The 20,446-nt window shown below is 40.7% G+C and overlaps 4 protein-coding genes across 5 annotated transcripts; 2 read left to right on the top strand and 2 right to left on the bottom strand.

Annotated features, from left to right (window-relative positions):
* Positions 1-139: 139 nt before the first annotated feature.
* Positions 140-2,990, bottom strand: LOC6559672 (pickpocket protein 28). The gene is made up of 7 exons (XM_001985746.2): positions 2,712-2,990; positions 2,382-2,645; positions 1,627-2,140; positions 1,420-1,559; positions 943-1,073; positions 631-871; positions 140-565 (listed from the first exon to the last, which is right to left on the bottom strand). Exons 1-7 carry the CDS (start codon positions 2,975-2,977, stop codon positions 292-294), a joined length of 1,830 nt encoding a protein of 609 aa, XP_001985782.1. The 5' UTR covers positions 2,978-2,990; the 3' UTR covers positions 140-291.
* Positions 2,991-4,745: 1,755 nt separating this feature from the next.
* Positions 4,746-20,287, top strand: LOC6559855 (prominin-2). 2 transcript variants are annotated; one of them, XM_032734851.2, is made up of 19 exons: positions 4,746-5,283; positions 7,414-7,739; positions 10,001-10,056; positions 10,133-10,365; positions 10,439-10,626; positions 10,880-10,975; positions 11,794-12,005; positions 12,115-12,271; positions 14,236-14,761; positions 16,192-16,483; positions 16,784-17,037; positions 17,722-18,150; positions 18,298-18,543; positions 18,628-18,756; positions 18,851-19,006; positions 19,063-19,248; positions 19,535-19,621; positions 19,699-19,764; positions 20,001-20,287. In XM_032734851.2, the coding sequence occupies exons 2-19, from the start codon at positions 7,472-7,474 to the stop codon at positions 20,107-20,109; spliced, it is 3,690 nt and encodes a 1,229-aa protein (XP_032590742.1). In that variant the 5' UTR covers positions 4,746-5,283; positions 7,414-7,471; the 3' UTR covers positions 20,110-20,287. The 2 variants fall into 2 exon arrangements, with proteins under 2 accessions (XP_032590742.1, XP_001985778.2); XM_001985742.3 differs by lacking the exons at positions 18,628-18,756; positions 18,851-19,006; positions 19,063-19,248 and having other exon boundaries at positions 4,748-5,283.
* LOC6560394 (UBX domain-containing protein 2B) lies at positions 8,513-9,775 on the top strand. The gene has a single exon (XM_001985744.2). The coding sequence runs from the start codon at positions 8,601-8,603 to the stop codon at positions 9,678-9,680; it is 1,080 nt and encodes a 359-aa protein (XP_001985780.1). The 5' UTR covers positions 8,513-8,600; the 3' UTR covers positions 9,681-9,775.
* LOC6560492 (larval cuticle protein 2) lies at positions 12,630-13,042 on the bottom strand. Its single transcript, XM_032734852.1, has one exon. The coding sequence runs from the start codon at positions 13,002-13,004 to the stop codon at positions 12,645-12,647; it is 360 nt and encodes a 119-aa protein (XP_032590743.1). The 5' UTR covers positions 13,005-13,042; the 3' UTR covers positions 12,630-12,644.
* Positions 20,288-20,446: the final 159 nt, after the last annotated feature.

Here is a 20,446-nt window from a genome sequence, read left to right as displayed (position 1 = left end):
GTACATATTGATTTCTTAAATATTTGGTATCCATAAGGCATTTTCACAGACAGCAATTGTTTTCCTCTAAACATGAGTTAGTCATTCGAATTTGTATCTTTAACATTTTATCTCGAAATAGTTGAAAAGTTATCTTCGAATTATTATACTTTTGCAGTTATTTTTTAATGATTTGAATTCTTGTTTTCGGAAATGTGACTGCATTTTGTTATTCAAAATTCCTCATAAAATTGCATTCTTGTGCATACATATATGAACATCGATAAGTGGCAAAGTGTGATTGGCAAAGCCTTACGGCTCAAGGGTCACTTCGTCCGGTTCCTTTTGATCCGGTGGCAATAATTGACGCATTGCCTTCCGCTTGCGTCGCTGACTGCAACTGCCACAGATGCGCATCGAGAAGAAATAGACCAGCTCAATGAAGCTCAAACTGGAGATGCCCATGAACAAGCCAAAGATGCCGCCACAATTGGATATCAATGTGGATACGCCAAAGAGAATCGTACGCTTGATGGCAGTAAACTGATGCTCCTTGAAGTACACGGTTAGACGAGAGCCAATGGCACTGCAAAAGAATATACATATATAGAATCTGTCTATTGTCAATAGAAAGAGAAAGCAACTGCTTACTCAGTGTGCTCGTAGACCTCCCGGAAGGCTTTTATTGTCTTCTCCACATTGTAGAAGGCGCGCGAGATCTCAAAGTTGTACTCCAGCGAGGTGCAGGCGGGCATACAATTGCACATGACCTTGGCATTCACATCGATGCTCTGCTGTATTGTCTGATTCTGCAGCAGTGTATATAGCTCATCCTGTGCGGCCGTATAGCAGGAAATATCGGCCAGACCACACACCGGCACATCCAGTGGCTCTGCATTGGCAAACATGGAATTGAATTATTGGCAATATAAGATTATTTCAGTTATCAATAATCTCACTCACTGGGCATCCAGAACTTGACGCAGCCACATTTCGACATGGTAAAGTTGGCGAGACACTCGGTCTGGCAATTACTCTGCGAATAGCTGCGGAAGAAGGTCAGAGCACGCTCATCATCGAAGTAACACTGACGTCTGTGGAATAATGTTGGCGAATTTTTTCAATGTTTATAATTGCTATAAATCAAATGCATACTTTCAAATTTTATAATCTAAAAGTAAGTAAATGTTAGGACCAATTGAAATCAATTATTAAATATCGAAAATTTAGTAAATATTTTAAGGGTTGTGAGTTTTATGAATGTTATAAATATTGCAAATACTATAAATGCAATAAAACTTGTGAGTGTCATGAATTTAAAAAAAAATGAACCTATAAAAATGAATAATGATAGTTTTTAATGGAAGTGGTGCCATTAACTTATTCGAATAGTGCAACCATGTATAATATTTGGTATGAGTGTGTCTCTGATGTGCTCACTTTTCAGCGCTAATTTCGTGTAAATTATCCGTGGACACGACATAGTTGGGCAGCACGCTAACCATGACTTCATGGCCATGGGGCACCAGTATATAATTGCCCGAGGTGAGCGGCACACTCTCCGGAGAGTTGAGAAACACCTGCAGCAACAATACAATAAACACACACCCAAAACAAAATAAAGAACACCTCAAATTTATTACTCACTTTGTAGCCCTGCTTAAAGCTGCGACAGTCGTAGTCGTAATTGTGCTCCAGTCCCTGCAGAAAGGCAAAGAAACCGTTGCGCACCGAGGAGACCACAGTGCGTTGCGGATACGAATTCTGACCCTGATCCACAAAGCCCGAGCCCAATGACCAATTGCCGGTAATGTTATTGAGTCTGGGCAAATCCGTATCAAAGAAGTTTTGAAAATCAACAACATCTGGATCCACGTAGCTGATAAAGCGCTCATCGCGATAAATGTCCTTGGGACGCAGTCCATTGAACTGATAGCAAATTCCCTCGTCCGTGGCCACAAAGTCAAACAACTTGTTGCAGAAGTAAAAGCGACCATTCCATTTGCAAAACGGACCCGTCGCATTCTTCGATATACTCAAATCCACCAGTGTTTCAGTCACGTCCTGCGTTAGGGAACTCCTCAGCTTAGATATCAACGGCGCAAATTTGGCTGCCACATCAGTGTCACAGATATGCATCGTGGCGGCCAAGCGCTCTAAACTGTGAGAAAAAAACTGATAATTAGAATGCTCTACATATTATATATCAATTAAAGGTGAAAGTTATCGAAAAACTAAAATAAATGTGATCTGTGCAAATTTTTCTGTTACTCTACAATTCATTTAGACCGATAGCTAACCAGCCGGACTAAATCGACTTGACTGTTTAGTCTCATCAAGAGATACTTCCTTTTGCCTGTTACATAACTTCACATAATTCTAGTGCCCCGGCAATACTCAACTCTTCCTCATCGATGCTGGATATTTCATTATTTTCCTTAAAGTCCCGCCATATGCTTTCCGAGACATTCGCATAGTCGAAAATATTGCGTTCCATTTTGATTTCCGGGCAAATTGTTATGGTGGGAAATGGTATCATGTGCACCGGCACCAGCGTCTCATCAAAGCCCAGTATAACTGGCGAGTCCTGCCACTTTAGATAGGTGGCCCAAATCAGGGACACAGCAAAGTAAACCGATGTGCAGATCAGTACCAGCCAATACAATCTAAGGACGACACAATTTGAGAAGCGGTAACAAATCGAAGCCCATTACAAAGGGCAACACACGCACTTCTCATAGATGGGTCGATGCACCTCGAATATGTAGCGAATGCCATGGATGGTAGTGCTCTTCGAGTACTCCAGCAGCAGACCCTTGCAAGCGGACAGACGACTGCCGTATCTGATCCGGGATTTGATAATCACATCACTGGGCACATCACTTAACGCCGCCGATGTGATGCTAGCACGTTGATAGTCGAGTCCTGGCAGTGTCAACAGCTCCGGTCCCGGCAGCAGGCTGCGCGGCTTTTCATCTGGCACCGCTGTTGCGGCCATGTTTCCGTATAATGCAACACAAACACTAACGTTGCTGCCCCAACTAAGCTGTTACGGTTGTGCGACCTGTGGTTTTATAGCCAGAGTTAAAATGGGTGCGTCCACAAGAGCATTCTTGTGGGATTTCACACTTTGCGCTCGGGGAGCAGTATGCCACGATGTCCATATAATTAGTCTAATTGCTGGCTTAAATTTCCAGCAAAGGCTACGTAAACTAGCTAGAAATATGCTGTAATAACTAATATGCGAACGGCAACATATCAAATGAGAAAGGTATGCTCTTTAAAATAGATGTGCTTTATTTCTGTCTATTGTGGATTGTATATATTTATTCTTGAATAGATATATTTATTCATGTTCGTAATTTAAGAAAGTTCACGTAACAGCTGCGACTGTCAATGGCAACTCCATTTGCTGATATTGTCAAGTTTCGTTTGATTCAATTTTAGCATTTGTATACCCTTTCAGAGGATATTTTAATTTTGTGTTGAAGTTTGTAGTTCATTGACGAGATCTCCGGCTCCATAAAGTAGTTATCAGCACAATGAGCCGAGTCAATAAAGCCATGTCCGTCTGATGATCTCTTTCGAATTTGGAAAACGATGAGTTCCAAGATATCCCAACCAACAATTTGGACAACATCGAATTACTATATCATAAAGTTTTCATAAGAACAATTGGCCATTTTGTTAAATTTATAACGCTATTCAGATGTCGACAGGTTAACAAGGGTATATAATATTCCTTCTTGTTAGTTTTAAATGTAGAAAAGCATGTTGGATGGTGAATAGCAATAGCTGCTGTGCAAATCCGAAGCGTAAAATGCATAAATCAAAGGAAAATTGAATTTTAGCCATGTAAAGCAGTGCATACGCTGAGGCGCAATGAAAACGACAACGTTGTCGTCGAGGTCGACACACGCTGGCAGGCAATGTGACAATATGTTAGAAGCACCACTCGGTGAAAAAGAAACACGCCCAAGCAACCAACCACCCACCCACCCACCCACTCTGCCTGCCAACGACAGACCCCCCACAAGCACTACAGTCAACGGTCGGGCAAAAAGTTTGTCTGGCTTGTCGCTGATGCCACTTTAAATACAAAATCTTCGAGTGTTTTATGCAAAGACCAAGCCAAATAAGAAAGTAAAATAAAAAAACAATGACAGCTTTCTTATACTCATTGTATAATATTCAGTAGCTTAAAGTGGAGCAATAAAGCGGCAATTATTGAGTTAATGTAACGGGAGATTATACTATATATAAAGTATACGCAATGTTTCTATAACTGAGCTAACAAGATATGACTTATGACATATATTAACTTCGTTTATTATTTATTAATATTTTTGCTAGCACCTCAAGAAGTTATATATAACGATTCTGCTTGATTTCAGAAAAGTTATTGAACAGTCACTCCAATGAAATCAATCTTCTGCATACAAATATATATAATATTGCCAAGTGATCTATCTGAAATAATGTTTCACCCTTTTCTTTTCCATCTCTAAACCTTCCCGCCAATATTGCTGTAACCAACACGTGCTGTGCGTACAAAGGCAAAAATGGTAGAATAGAATTCACCACTGTTTATAGGCAATCATACCATACGTTTTAACCGATTTTTAGTCGCCTGTTGCCACAAAATAAACTAAAGAGAATTTCTAAGTTTTCTTTGTCGATTATTTGGGCTTCGAGCACTTTGTTCCGTTCAGTCTTCTGTGGGCGCTTGAATTTGTAAAACGTGTCGAGCTTTTATTTGCAGCTCAACAAATAAATTGAAAATAAATCATTTACACGGATAATGCGTGTATTATTGTCCCAGGATACTGCAGCAGTTCCTGGGAAGTGCGAATGGATGCATCAACTGATAATGGTCGCTGAATTGGTGTATCTAAAACAAATTACACATTTTACTCGTGCTCAGCGTTCATGAAATCAATAAAAATGGCAGGCCAGCAGAAAAATGCAATTTTGAAAAGCAAACAACGAATATATTCTGAATATGTCAGTAAATAAGTGTTGTCGTTGCAGTTATTTCATTTGCTTTATGTTATAAACTAAACGTGCGACTAAATAAATCGTCAAAACAAATTGCTGAAAATTTGCATATTAATGAGTTTTAATTCGAAAATCGCTTGGGGAATGCCAGTCAGCATTTAACAGGCCCTCCAATTACGCAAATAACCAGTGAAAGAGACGCAAACATAAAGTGGGATAAAGAAAGACAGAGACAGTCAGAGGAAGAGGGAAAGTGAGAGTGAGAGTGAGAACAAACTAAGTCAATCAATTCAAACAGCAAACGAGGTAAGTTTATTTAGCATAGAGAATTTATTAATTAGTAGATTTTTGCGCATTGGCAAGAATTGGAGCGTTAAACATGATTAACATCGAAATTAACGACTCCACTGGTATATTGACATTTGGAGCTTAATGAATGCATTTAACAGCAAAAACCGGTTATAACTTATATGTTGGTACATTTTATATTAAGCATACGCGACGTTTTCATTATCTTTAGATTTTTATGCAAATATATGACTTAAGATAGATGAAATGAATCGGAATTAAAATGTCATAATGTTTTGTCAGCCCATTTTTTTTTTTATTATTTTGAAAGGTTCTAAGCTAACCATCTTAATGAACAAAGTTGCAAGTTTGATAACAATGCCATGGCACTCTCCTCGTATTGAAAGCTACAATGGTATAAATGTAAACATATTAAAATAGTAATAAATAATAAAACAGTTACACAATTAATAATTAAATTATTATTAATGTGCACATTAGTTGCATTTATTTGTGCATTTTATTTATGTGCAAATTAGTTGCATTTATGAGAGCATAAATTACATATTTGTATGTATTTGTGTAACTAATTGTATATTTTATGAATGCATATACATCACATCACATGGAACTTAGCCAATGGCTTGTGACATTTGAAGTTATATTCCCAGATCTAAGCCGTGTTGTGAACTTTGCCCATCTTATGCTAAAGAACCAGTAATTGTCATAAAACGGCTTTTACTAATATGCAGCTAACAATACACAACAGCAACAGTGACTACAGAAGCAACAACAATAACAACATGTTCGTAGAAGTTGCGTATCGAGTTGCCTTCAAAAGAGCTTGGCAAGCAATTCGAGGCGCCTTGACTTGTGTCCATTGAGCTCACATAATCGCACAGATACCGACAGAGACAGAGATATAGATACAGAGAGAGATAGAGATAGAGAGAGAGAGGATTTTGTGGAGGTAGCAAATGCTTTGCCATAGAGTATCACATTTTAATGGCCCACTTTTGAGCCCAAGACTATTTAAGTTTCGCTCGTATTGGTTTGTTCTAATTCTGAACCGAGTGCAAGTCCCAGAGCAGAACAATTAGCCAGCACCATATATATATTGTCAAGGAAACCGAACTAAAGAGTTGCCGATTGCTTGAGGGGCTTCCCAAGCGACTGGGGTTGCCGCACTCAACAGCAACAGCAACAGCAACTTAAATAGCAACAGCAGACCAATGACGAAAAAGGAATGAAAATATATATATATATATACATATATCTTTGCAACAATATGTTGCAGGTAGTGAAAGTCATTACCCACGAGGTGAAATGGAATTCTCAACTGTTGACAGCGAAGCAAACAGATAAAAAGAGACACAAAACAGAAGACGACACCAGCGACACCAGCGACAACAGCGACAACAGTTGCAAATAAATGAAAAATGAATTTAATAGAATTAACGAGTGTGCAAAATTCAATTCAAGGCGTCACTTATATTCATGGACAACACGAGTAAAACAAAACTGTTACCAATTTGGGGCAACACCTTGAAATAGCAGTGAAACAATAGAATAGTTTAAAAGTTGAATGCAATACGAACATGGTCAGGGTGGACAATTGCAAATGAAATAATCATCTAGATACATTTTTGTATACATATTTATAGAGGGCTTTGCTTGCCAGCAATTGTATAAAATATATTCTATATTAAATTAATGTACTTACTACAGTTTTTGAATTCTTAGAATATTTCCATGGTAAATACTTTTAATAAATATTCCTTCTTTATTCATTTACCCAAATAACTCTTAAAGCCTTACCTAAATATTTAAATAAAAGTTGCATAAAAATACAACAAGACATTCGTTGTCCCGCCGCAAGTCTATTAAAATGCATAAGCAACTTATGCTGTAAATTAATTTCCAGGAAAATTATGTGAAAATGTGGCACGAGCCAAGGCAATAATTATTAATTTATATATGTATGTTTCATGTAATCTATGTGTGCTCTTATAAATATGAATACATAATTGGAACATAAAATTCCGAAAATATTTTACAATATCCCTGCTCACACACCATACTCCATATGTATTCTTGGTGTGTTTCCACAGGCATTCATTGTCCTCGTATCCCATTTATTCATTTCAGCTACACACATACACACACCCACAGCCACACTCACAAGAGGAAGCGACTGGCCACAAAGATGGACCTACGTATACGTAATCTAACACTGCCAACGCCAGGCGCAACAACAATTATATTCTCGTCAACAGCAACAACAGCAACGGCCGCAGCAATGTCTAGTGCCACAGCAACAACAATATCACCGACAACAACAGCAGCGACAACAACAACGACATCCACATTTTTTACATACAGCATACCAGGCATGGACATTGCGCCAGGACCATTTATATTCACCTACGTTAGTGAATTTTTATCGCTTATCACGCCCGAAGAATTGCCGCTTGGTAAGTTGCATGAGAATGAGAAGGAGAAGGGTCAGGATGTGTATATATGTGCATAAATATTTATGTGTGTGTATGCGTGTGTGTTTTTAAGTGACTTTGTGTGTGTGTGTCTGTGGCTTGGTGTCTGGTTTTGTCTGACTGCCAAACAGCCAAGGCATTAACTGTGGGAATGTGGCAGGGTCGACATTTTCATATCATTTACAAAATGTTTAACAGCTATGACGAGTCCTTTGAAATGTGTGCAAGATAATTAGACAATTTGACAAACACTTAAGCGTTTACACTTGTGAATTATAGATTGAACTTTAAAAGTTAAAGTCAGTTAAGTATCAGCATATCAATAGAATAAACCGGTTAGTAGAAAAGCACAAAAAAAGCTACATCTTTGCTAAATTTCATAGATTAATCACATCACAATAAATTATACAAAGAACCTAGACTGTCGATAGTTAAAGAGACTACAAAGATCAGAATGAGTTCCCAAATAATAGCCTTCAATCTCCACTTTCTTCTCAAAGATGGTGAATGATTTCCATTGTCGAATCGCGACCTTTTGTGAATGCATTGTGAATGCCGCACGCTGGTCGACATTGGATGAAACTAGGATACTAAATTCAGTTGGCGTACATTTTGTGCACACATTAAGACTCGTGTCTTACACGAATTTGCCTTATTGCCGCTTTCTTAGCAAATCAAAAAAGTTTAAAAAAATGACAATTTCAGGCATTGCCAACTTAGAGCAAAGTCGGCTACGACTTCAGCTGATTTAGGAAACTCTTTGAATATGAGTTAACAAAAATATTTTTACAATAAGAAAAAAATTGATAAGTTGAGCGAGGATCGAGAAGAAGCCGATGTCAGATGTCCGATGAGCAAAAGCTGGCCAGCTTTATGAAGAAATATGGCGAACAAGAGGCGGTAGCACGCCATTATCTCGCTACCAACAATTGGGCTCTGGAACAGGCCGGCCTCAAATATGAGGCGGACAGGTCCAAAGAGCGAGGCAGAAATGTACCAGACCTTAATTCTCTGCAGAGCCTTTTAAGTCGTCAGACGCTCACTAGGGCGACACCCCGAGAGGCTTATCTCGGCGATGTCTCCGAAAGTTCCGTGCGCCAACAACATCAACAGTTGAAGCGGGTGCACATTGAAGACTCAACACCAGCGCTGACCACAGCGGACAGTGATCGCAGCTTGAGGGCTTGGGGACATGGAGTAAGTTTGGGCAGCGCTCATCCAATTATTCCGTTGCCGCCACGCGCCTCGGGCTCGGACTCCTCCGACCAAGATGAGAATGAGAGTGAGCAGAGTGTGGTGATTTTGCATTTGTGGAGCGAGGGATTCACACTGGGCGAGGGCCCATTGCGACTCTATGAGATACCAGAAAATGATCGATTTTTACGTCGTGTTATGCGCGGTGATTTTCCAAATGAGATGCTGGAGCTCGGTCAGCGGATGGAGCTGACTGTACGGGATCACACGAATACCTCTTATCGCGAACTATCGCGCAAGCAATTCATGGGCTTTGGTCGTGCCTTGTCCAGTCCTCCGTCCAGTTTGGTAACGGCTGACGGTGCGTTGTCACCGACGGAACAGCAACAGGAGCAGCAGCAACAGGAGCAGGAGCAGAGTGCAATTGATTCACTCCAGCTTAACAGACAAACTGGAATGACAACAATACAGTTTCGTCTCGCAGATGGCAGCCGCATTTCCGCTCAGTTTAATACCACCCATAATGTGGGAGATCTTTATAGATTTGTGCGAATGGCGAGGCCCCAATATGCCAGTGAAAACTTTCTGCTCATGACTGCATTTCCACGAAACGAACTCATTGAGACCGATCAACGCCCCTTGGCGGAAACGAATCTACTCAATGTGGTCATCATCCAGCATATCAATGAGCGAGAGGATCCCCAACAAGTTGACCAATCGACGGACTGAGATTTTACATTTTGATTCAAAATTAATTCAGTTGCAGTTTCTCAAATATATACAAAAATTATTTAATATTAATAGAATTCTAGAATTGGATCTCATCTTAAAATTTTTATTAAATAACGTCTCCGAATTTCTAAGTGCTTTGCAACTTTTTTAAAACTTCACTTTTTAAAGAATAAAAATAAAATTATCTAATCTAACCACTTCTAAAACCTTGCCTGATATACCAAACGGTTAATATATATTTTATTATGATTATATTAACTTTACTTAAAGTAAAAGTAGAATATTCCAAAATATTCAAATCACAAACATTTTGTTAGATTCCATACGCGATGTACTACACAATAATGTCAGCCTTATCGACTTTGCCGCCAATGTAAGTGGACAATTAATGTTCTCGATACATTAGAAAACTATTAATGGGTTATCTTTTATACTATATTATTGTGTAGGCCATTAAAATCGAATCGGGTTTCATTGCGCTGATGAGCATATTTGCCATATTGGCTCTGGTTCCGTTGATTGCCACGTGTGCGTGGTGCTGTGGTCGTCGCGCCACCCAGGACGAGGTGGATCTCATACGCAATGCATCTGTTAACATCCGGGACGAGTCGCTGGAGGATAATTTGCGATGTCGGAAAAGTGCCGGTCTGGTCACACTCTGGATTGTCTTTATATTGCTCACGTAAGTTGCTTATACAGTTGGCAAGTTGTAACTTTTTGCAAGTTTTCAGCATCAATTTGTTGGCACTTTGCAGGCTGAGCGACTTTAGCATATTTTATGCGAATAGTCGCCTCTCGGCGGGCATTGAGATGACGCCGGAGATGGTCAAGTCAGCCGTGCACGATGTGGAGGTCTTTCTTAAGGATACGCATCTACAAATCAAACACAAACTGGATAATGGCTTTCATGTTTCCGTTGAAAGGGTCGTCAAAGACTTGGAAGGTCAGTGGGTGGCAACGAAAAACTAAAAAAATAAGAAAAACTTTGCCAACTGCCAACTTTATGGCGCACATTTTATAGTTTTCGATTCTTGTAGTATTATGCTAAAACTTTATGCATTGCATTGTGAGTTATTGCAGTGGCTTTCTCTGCTCGACTCTACTCAGCTGTCCCTTTGCTCTTCCCAGCCTATCAGCAATGGTTCTCCTCGCATGTGAACTTAATTTACTGTATATTTCTTTTCTATTCCCAACAGACGTGGATATTCTCCTTGGCGAGCCAATTCAAGCGGAAATATCTGCACACACTGGCCTCGAGCTCGCATATGATTCATTGACGACACTTAGCCTGGGTGAGTCTTTTTGGTTAAGTGCTCCACTGCGATTGTCTGCCTCAATGCATTAAAACTCGGACTTGACCCAAATCCCTATTCTATTCGTCTTGTGTTTATTTCAAGGACAACCCTAACTAGGTAATACTGGGCTCTGTGTGAATAATCGAACAGACCCAAAAGGTGATTTATTTTATCGCCAAACTTTAATTCAAAGACTGCAAAAATGTTAAATCATAAAGTATGCAAGTTGATATTAAATGGCATAAATAAACTTAAGTTTTTTTTGATTTCTATAAGCGATAAAAGTACTGCATTTAAAATAGGAGACATGAGTTTTAGCTTTACTGCCACTGATTTTCAATAAATAATTTACAAATTTCATTTAAGTTTCCTGCACCACGCGTTACTCTAGACTTGACATACACATTTTTATTGTATCTATCTATAAATGTGCACCAGTTTTAAGTTGAGCAAAAATATAATATTGTATCATATGACAACAAAATGTATTTTGAAGTGCGCTGCGGAAGAAACGATTGTATGCGCCCAATTTCATTATGGGGATGCAAACGGGCAAATAAAAACTAGAGAAGATGTTCCGAAATGCGAAGCCTGACTCTCAGTCTCAGTTTCAGTTGTCAGGCTGGCAGGCTGGCAGTCGGCATCCACATCCGGTGACAAGTTGACACAAGCGAAGAGCAAATGCCAAGAGGACAACTGCATTACATTCACACACAATGTGTAATTTAGAAGAGGACTCGTATCCCAACTACCCACACTGTTGCCCCACAAATAAATATGTGCTACAATAATATTTTCATTGGATTTTGTTGCAGCGAACGCGGAGCTCATCTATCGTGTCCTCATGCTCCAGGAGACCGTTGGACGCGCCCTCAAGTTGTCGCAGGAGGCCGCCGCCCGCATGGAGGAGCTGCAGATACAGTTGTCCGTGTTGCAGCGCCAATGCACGTACAGGGATCGTCCGCTATGCGACACATTGCGTATACGCAGCTTCGAGGAGAACGGCGTTGTCGACGCCCTCAAAACGGTGAGTTGGTCAATTATAGTTTAGACGATTTTGTTTTGCTATAATTCTGTATGTCTGCCTCATCCGCGTCTGTCTGTATCCGATTTTCGTTTTGTGTACAATTTGTCAGCTGCAAGAGGACCAGAGCATCTTTCGCATGCGTTACTTGGGCGAAATTGAATTTGGTGCCACTGTCAAAAATCTAACATCGGAAGTTGGCGTCTCACGTTCCATTTTCAGCAATTTCCCGCAACAAGTTAAACACGACACGGCATACGAACGCAACTGTAAGTTCTCTCCCATCCCGCAATCATAGCTCACAAAATAATATAATAAATTGTACTGCACGTGAAAATAAACAAAAAAAATAGATAGACAATTTCAAGTGGATACGATTTGGCTCATGAAATTGTTGCTTGTGTGTAGCCATCGTTAAAGGAACTGGCTGTGTTTCACGACTGGCTGTGAGCATGTGAAATATTAACTTTTCATAACTAAACAATCCAACTTAGTTGGTCCATAGATGTCCAATTGTTAAACATAATGATTGCTAAGACAAAAAGTATTCTTTTATTTGCCAAAAGCATTGCGCGATAATCCTTAAAACTATTATTATCTTGTTGATTTCAAGATTCGAGTCCTGGCACAATCAAAAGACATTTAATGTTGTTCTTCGTTGGTTGAGGGATGGGCAGCAATCCACTCAAGAGCGCGCGCAATTGCTTCTGGGATTGGGGGAGATGTGGGCAGAACGTCACTCTGTGGCTGATAACCGTTCTCATCGGCCACATAATTGAGATTGACCGGCAGACCCTCGGGCGAGGTCCAGCTGAAGCTGCCGTGGATGGTGCCGTGCTCATCACCACTAGCAGTTTGTTCAATGCCATTGCTGGTCTTTAATTCTGAATTAAAACCATCAGCGCGGACATCATCCGTGCGGCTAAGGACTTCAGCGTGGGCATCATCACCTGGAGATACAGCTGGCATGGCGACGGCCAGGCCGATAAGCGCGCAGATCATCAACTGTGAATAATTTATTAGTAGCCACCGTCCTTGATTATTCAGTTCGCACCAAAAGACTTACGATTTTAAACATTTTGATTAGTGTATAGTTGTGGAATGCAGTGTGAAAATTAACTGATGCTCCACTCCAGAATGGCAGCGCCTTTTATACAAATTTCTCAGGCAAGTTGTTTGCTAACTTTTCGAGAGTATCATATATGCATGTTTAGCTAGCAACAAACAAAATTGTTTAATAACGACTTAGACTATATGATGTCACACTTCATGACCAGTAAAGTTGTATTAAAACTCGGCCATCTTAGACACGTCGAAGATAATATACCCTTGCCGACCGGAGTCCTTCTGCAAACGTTCCAATTTGGGGCCCGGAGTTCGAAATATTATTATATTGTACATTTTAAACAAATTTTCAAATAAATGAATATATTACAAGTTTCATTTAGATAGGTTATAACGCCTAGGACCTTGTATTCATATACATAGATAGGACAGATGGAAATTGTTATATCGACTCTGCTGCCAGTGATGCTAATCAGAAATATATATGCTTTAAAGGGTCGAGGAAGTATCCTTCAATGCAGTACAAACTTTAAGACAATATTATAATACCCACCCCAAATATTTGGAATCATGTTCGTTAGAGACTCAACATATGAAGGGCAAAACTATTTGAGTCCGGTGATCAAGGCGTTAATTGATTTTTTGTTTATTTTAAGCCAAAAATAATATTTTTAAACAAGTTTTATTTTAATTATACCAGTTTTATGTCTAGCTGCAAGCTAAATATTTCTTATTTCTGTAGATATCAGGAGGTTTGATCTCAATCTATCCACTTGGAACTTATTTTTCAACTGATTTTTCCGTTTATATATTATCAAAAATTTTCTTTTTTCTTTCTGAAACTGTTTTGTCTTAGTTGACTTTGTTGCTATTAAAGCTTCTTAGTTAATTACATTTACATTTCTGCACAGATAAAACGATTTTGTTGAACAAAATGCATAAAACCCAAAACTCAATTATGGTCTCACTTTAAATGTACAATTCAATCAATAGCACATGTCAGCTCAGAGTAGTGGTAAACATGTTTTGCCCATGAGAACACGGTTTGGATTAGGGGCGACTCTTTGGGGGGTGGCCTAACTTGTGCAGATTCAGCACAATATTAATTACTGTCACTTGGGCAACACAATTGAATACACTAATTGAATTGCCAAACTTGTCCGCACAGATACGTTGGAACAGTTGGCCAGCATCAGGCACAGGACAACGGCAAATGCTCAGATGCTCACATCGACAATAAATGCTTTGCTCGAGCGACTGCAGCGAATGTGGCCAGCCTTGGAGCCGGCTTACAATGAGCTCAAGGAGTGGGCGAACACATATTGGAGTATCGGTTGGATAGCAGCCATGCTGATCGTTTGGGTCTTACTCTTCATGATGATGTCCTACTGCTGTTTCCTGTGCGAATCAAATGTGAAATCGGGCGTGGTCTTTCTCATTGCAGTAATGATCATTTGCCTGGGCAGCATATGTTTGACCTTCTATGGTGTTACCTCGCTGGCCGTTGGCGGCAACACTGAAGTCTTCCTCTGTCGCTCCCTAAACGACAATAATTATGAGATGCTGGGTAAGCTATTCGATAAGCCGGGCTATGTCTATGCCCAGGAGCCCCAAACTGGCATCATTGGTGAACTAATGCGTCCCGCTGGCGTCAATCGTTCTGTGGTCAATGTCAGTCTGGGCACAGCGCTCAGGTGAGTTAAACGCAAAAGCAACTTCTTACCTGTTGCCCACTAATATATATATATGCGTTAACTTAGACTTCCCAGCATGAGAGAGAGAGAGAGAGAGAGACAGATAACCCAATTAGCACCTACAAGTATAACCTACTCAAGTCCAACAAGTAACGAATTTTGCTATCCAATTACTTTGATACTGTACGTGCCTGTAATTTTGATAGCCCTCAAACCCATCGAACAAGCACTCAATCTACCTGTTTTGTTGGCCATCTTTAATCAGCTGTCAATTTTTGTGCGTGTTTTTTTTTTGTTCTCCATATAGTCAATCTTTATCTTTAGTTGTGGCAAGTTGTGTGCTCTGCAGAGGTGGCTTAGTTGCAGGATCAAATTTATTGATTGACTGCTCTTGATTAACTGAAAACTCACAGTGATTGTAAAAAGAGCTCCTCCGATGTGATTAAACTAATAAAACTAATTTTAAGTGGCTTGGAATAACTTCTAAATCAAGTTTTTATATGTATATATTATTATTTATTTTACTTTTAGAAGACTTTTTGTATAAGCTATATGTTTTATTTATTTTTTTTATTATTTTACTAATTTAGAAATGTTTTGCATATTTCTATGATGTGGAGATTGCATCTTTAAGTTACATGAAGCTAATCAAAACTAAGTTAGTTAATAGTTCAACACAGCCCTTTGCCAACTTGCCACATTGCCTGCCACCCAGAAACGTGTCTATTGATTCTCGCCCGTTCACTTGATTACCAAAAAGTTGCTCGAGCCTAAATCCCTACAGCCGAGAGCACTATCACAAGTTTGCAATTGGCGAACTCCTCGGACGCAAGTAGTAGATTTGGCCAGCAATCAAATGTTCGTCACTGTGCTAAAAACTTATTATTCCAACAGCGCACAGTCTGCCGGACTACACAGATATTTAGATACTTTAGTAGCACTCGTACGTACGGTCAACTAAGCCGCAAAGTTTTGAAAGCCTAGAGAAATTTTGCTAGATGCCGCATGCCACTTAATTTTACGCAGAAATGCCACTGCACACACCACATACATAGTAACACCCACAACTTGTAGCCACAAAATTTTAAGCCCAATTCCAATTATCTGCACAGATCCAAGTGCGGATGAATGCGACCGATGCAGAATATGCATGACCGACCGCACACACCACCCCCCACCACAGCCACTCGAGTGCACCAATTCTTGCCACATAACTGTCTCTCTGGCTGGCTGTGTGTGTGTGTGTGTGTGTGTGTTGGTGTGTCTGGTTTTCGTCCAAAAGTAGCACCCGAACGAATATTGCAAGCTGACAAAGTTTGCATGCAGTAAACTGAAAATCTTTTGAAATTTCTTTGCCACTTTACAACACTGTGCACAATGTTATCAAATTTCACCCAAAAACACACTTACATGGCGTATACGCAATTCAGGGGTTGCGAACAAAATCAAGCATCGTACAATGTCTTTCAATTGGATGCGTTCGTTAATACCACAAAAATAGCCGATTTAAAACAATTCCCAAAAGTCTCAACGGCCATCGATGCAATTTCCGTATCGGAACGCACACTGCTCTCGCTGACACAATCCATCCAGCACATTTTGGAGAATATGCTGCAAACATCCGCATTCAATTTAACCACATACCGTAATAGCGTCGGCGCACCCACGCCCGAAAAGGATTTGGCTACATTCATCGACCAAATGCAACGCGTTGCACTCCAGGTGAGCAAGCAATTGACCCCATTAGTTTAATAAAACAACAACAAATCAACAACATTTTGTTGAGTCATCGAAAAAATGTATATCAAATTTTACGTAAAATGTTACTTATAAAACCAATCAATTAAAATTAATTGTTGATAAATAAATATTTCAGTTATAACTGATTAGATATATAGTCTTAATTATTTGATTTTAAAAGTGTGTCTGAAGCAGAAATAGTATTACACTGCTTATACAAGTTATACACATTTTTCCCCGCCTTCTTCCTCATCCAAACAATCCATCGCGAATCCCAATTAGATTCAGGATGTGGCCACTTCGTCTCGCATGACAACGCTGGGCAGCCGATCGAAACGATTGCAGGCAGCCATTTTGCAGCCGCTGGAGAATTTACAGAATGAGATACTCTACCATCTGACAGCGTTGGAGCTGCAGAGAGATCCCTGGGCAAAGCAGGTCAATCAGACGCTCAATCATTTGAAGAGCATTCAGGGCTATCTGGAGAATAAGGCTGGCGAGATCTGTCACAATCTGACGCGAGTCTACACAGAGCGGTGAGTAGAGGATGTGCCTACTAACCCAATTATATGCGACATGGTGCATGCAACACTCACACACACACACACACGCACATACATGGAAGGGGCAGACAGGCAACAATTTACCGAGGTTAATTGCACTGAAAGCTGAGTGATTTTCTATGGGGCAATCGCATCCTTGCATCAACACTCGTTACGTTTCGCCTGCGGCTGACCAGAGTCCTTCTTGTCTATATATCAGTATGTGTGTATGTGTGTGTGTGTGTTTTATTGTTGTTTTGCAGTGTTGCTCTTTTCAGAGCAGCAACAGCAACAGCAGCAGCAGCATCTGGCAAACATAAACAAACGACACATCGAGCAAACAACTTCAACTCAACCAGGGGCATTGTACACACATAGTTGCTCTTGTTTTATCAGATAATTGAAAGTCGTAATCGTTTGATTAAGTTTGCCAAGTGTCATGATTGTATTTCTGTTTTTTTCTGAAGAACAACTCGAAATTGAAGTACAACAGATAATTTCGACTGCATTGTAATTACAATGGTTGAATGATGCCATTTAGAAATTGACTTTTGAGTTATAAGTGGATGAGAACCAGTCTGAGTACTCAACTGAAAGACTTATGTTTATTGTAGCTAAAACGTAATGAAAGAAATTAAAGCGTAAAGATAAAAACAAAGATAATGTTTACCTTGACAGTCTGAAGGCCTATTTGACGAGCAGTCGCGCCACCATGGAATCCCAGCTGGGTGATACGACCACCAAGTGTCGTCCATTCTACGATACTTTCGATGCCAGTCGCATTTTTCTGTGCCGCAATCTGGTTGACTTCATCAATGGTCTGTGGTTCTTCATCTTTCTGACGCTACTGCTCTGGGCAATTGGAACGCCAGTGGGCCTCAATCTGATCACCATACAGACGCGCCTCAATGCCATGCAGCGGGCCCAAGCACGCAGCAAGAACAAGCAGCGGCGCAGCGATCGAAGTGACCGAGATGACGACCGGGGCCGACGAGGAGATAGTCGGGGACGCCAGAAGCAGCGCACGACCAGCTCAGCGAAGCGGGAACAGCAGCGGGAGCGCAGCACCAGCAGCACAGCAAGAGCAAGAGCAACCAGACCACCACTGTAAGTAGAGAGCAGAGATCAATTCTCGCATTTTGTGATGGAGTAGGATAAGTTATGAGTTATATATAAAATAAATCGCTTGGTTTTATGTGCTAATTGTTTGAACAGCACAGAAAGAGTGGAAAATAATATTAATCTTGTACACAGACGTCGCACTGCCACCGAAGAGACACTGGACATAGCCGATGACGACTCTACGCCCTCTAGGCAAACCCAGCAGCAGCAGCAGCCGCAGCACCAACTGAGACGTCAGGAGTCGGAGCAGCGTGAGCTGGAGCGTGAGCGGATGCGAGATCGTGATCGGGAGCGTGAGCCGCGGAGTCGAGAGCGTGAGCTGAGCCGCGGACGCGAAATGGTGACCATCAATACGCCAGTGCGAAGTCGCCAGCAGCTGTGAGTAGATAGATGAAACAATTGTTGCAAGCCACACATCTTCACCAGCTTTTTCACTCATCACATTGGGAAAATGCTGAGCAGTCAACGCGACGATGACAATTGGGGCTCATCCAGTGCGCCCAGTCGCGCCAACTCCAATGAGCGCGACAGCAGTCAATCTAGAAAGAATATCAACATTTGGCAGTCCCGCAATAAGGTCAAGCCACCGCTGTAAGTTGACCCTAAGCTGACTCAGCCCACCCGCCCCTCACAGATTACCCGCCCCATCTGATTCCACTCTGTTATTGTTGTTGCTGTCGCCCAGTCGCCGCCAGGGCACTGAGGAGTTTGACTTTGAGGATACACAGCAGGATAGTGGCTGGCGCTCCAAGAATAGCGCCAGTCCCGAGCAACAACGTCAGCCGGATAATCGCCGACTGCAGTCGGATAATCGCAATCAGTTGCGTGCTAAACCAAAGCTGTAAGTGTGCCACGCCCCCTTGTTCCGTGTTTGAGTGACTCGTTTCTCCATTGAAGACGTGGTAGCAATGTGGACAGATCTGGCAGTGAGCTGATTCGTCGTCCGGTCACGCCCGTTCTGAGCGTCAATCCGGATATACCCGCTGCGGTGCCCATGCCCCGAACGCCGATGCGTTTGCGGAACAAAGTCTCATTGACTGCCCGAGCCGTGCAGGACATTATCAACAAGCGGAGTCAGCGCCTGTGAGTTAGCACCCAGCCCGTAGAGACTCAATTAGAGATGACAGCTCGAAACTTACTTCCTTTCACACATCAAACCAAAGTGCCTCAAAGTGCCTTGAAGCCCCTTATCTGATTTTGAAAGACCCATCAAAATCAAACCAAATCGAGCCAGCTATATTTAAAAAAATTCCAGATATTTATTATTATCACCTACACCATTTCAAGTGCTACCATTTTAAGGCCTTAAAGAATGATTATTAATTAGGAAAAGTTGTTGAATTGGATACCCTGTATTCTTTTTTCATAGCCAACGCACTGGTACCGATGAATTTGATTTGGATGAGAGCGATATGTATGGTACTGGGGCACATCTGGACGCTGACGCTGTAGCGGCGTAAGACTCATTCTATCAGCATTAATAGATACATTTACTAATCCTATTATAATTATAATTTACAATTATTTTTTTAGTGCCCGTCGCACTCCGCCACGCGGTGCACCGCCTCCTCCGCCACCGCCAGCGGCTGGGATGAACAGGTTCTATCAACGTTATTGAACATTTATCGAATGCGCTTTTGTTTTTTGTTCCATTTGATATTGATTATTTTTTGTTTGTTTTGTAATCGAATACTTGACAAAGAGTACCAATCAAAACACACACAAATTCTTATGTGTTCACAGCGACAAAGTCTATATATTCTGAACCTTACCTTTTTTTCTCGTACCGCCAACCGACAACCCACAAAAATGGCACGATACCCTGTAAAATGCAGTGTAAGTCGAGAACGGAGTGTGCGTTGGAACGCTGAGGAGGACTTTGTCTTCGAGGATGTTGACTCACCGAACCGGAATCCCATGTACTTGAGCCGTAATATCCATTAAAATCAAATGTGTCCTTCATTTAGTTATTTCTTTTGTATTTGGCCTATAATATATTTACCAGATTCTAAGTTAAATGTAGTCTAGTTACAAGTTTGTAGCATCAACGATTCAATATCTATTAAGCATTTACGGTTGCAAGCAATCAAAAAAATTAAATAATAAAGCAACATAAATACAATATTGTATAAAGTTGGAGATCTTCAATGAACATCAAATGAGAGCATTGTAGTTGGCCGTGGAATACTCTGTTAGCTGAAGCGAAGAAGTTTCAGATTTTAAATATACTAGAAAGTAATCTTAAAATATGCCTTTGGAATCACAGAAAAATAATGTGCTA

Source organism: Drosophila grimshawi, unplaced genomic scaffold (assembly GCF_018153295.1).
Source record: "Drosophila grimshawi isolate 15287-2541.00 unplaced genomic scaffold, ASM1815329v1 contig_1367, whole genome shotgun sequence".
NCBI classification, from domain to species: Eukaryota; Metazoa; Arthropoda; class Insecta; order Diptera; family Drosophilidae; genus Drosophila; species Drosophila grimshawi.
This window is presented reverse-complemented; position numbering and strand designations above follow the sequence as displayed.

What these genes read in the sequence shown, in the direction of transcription:
- LOC6559855 (XM_032734851.2), top strand. Translation starts at nt 7,472, where the DNA reads ATGGACCTACGTATACGTAATCTAACACTGCCAACGCCAGGCGCAACA. An exon ending in GGTCGTCAAAGACTTGGAAG is followed by an intron (nt 10,627 to 10,879) that starts GTCAGTGGGTGG and finishes TATTCCCAACAG; the next exon opens with ACGTGGATATTCTCCTTGGC. An exon ending in TTGCGTGCTAAACCAAAGCT is followed by an intron (nt 19,007 to 19,062) that starts GTAAGTGTGCCA and finishes TCTCCATTGAAG; the next exon opens with ACGTGGTAGCAATGTGGACA.
- LOC6560394 (XM_001985744.2), top strand. Translation starts at nt 8,601, where the DNA reads ATGTCCGATGAGCAAAAGCTGGCCAGCTTTATGAAGAAATATGGCGAA.
- LOC6560492 (XM_032734852.1), bottom strand. Translation starts at nt 13,004, where the DNA reads ATGATCTGCGCGCTTATCGGCCTGGCCGTCGCCATGCCAGCTGTATCT.
- LOC6559672 (XM_001985746.2), bottom strand. Translation starts at nt 2,977, where the DNA reads ATGGCCGCAACAGCGGTGCCAGATGAAAAGCCGCGCAGCCTGCTGCCG. An exon ending in CATCGACCCATCTATGAGAA is followed by an intron (nt 2,646 to 2,711) that starts GTGCGTGTGTTG and finishes TGTCGTCCTTAG; the next exon opens with ATTGTATTGGCTGGTACTGA. An exon ending in GCTTTAAGCAGGGCTACAAA is followed by an intron (nt 1,560 to 1,626) that starts GTGAGTAATAAA and finishes TTGTTGCTGCAG; the next exon opens with GTGTTTCTCAACTCTCCGGA.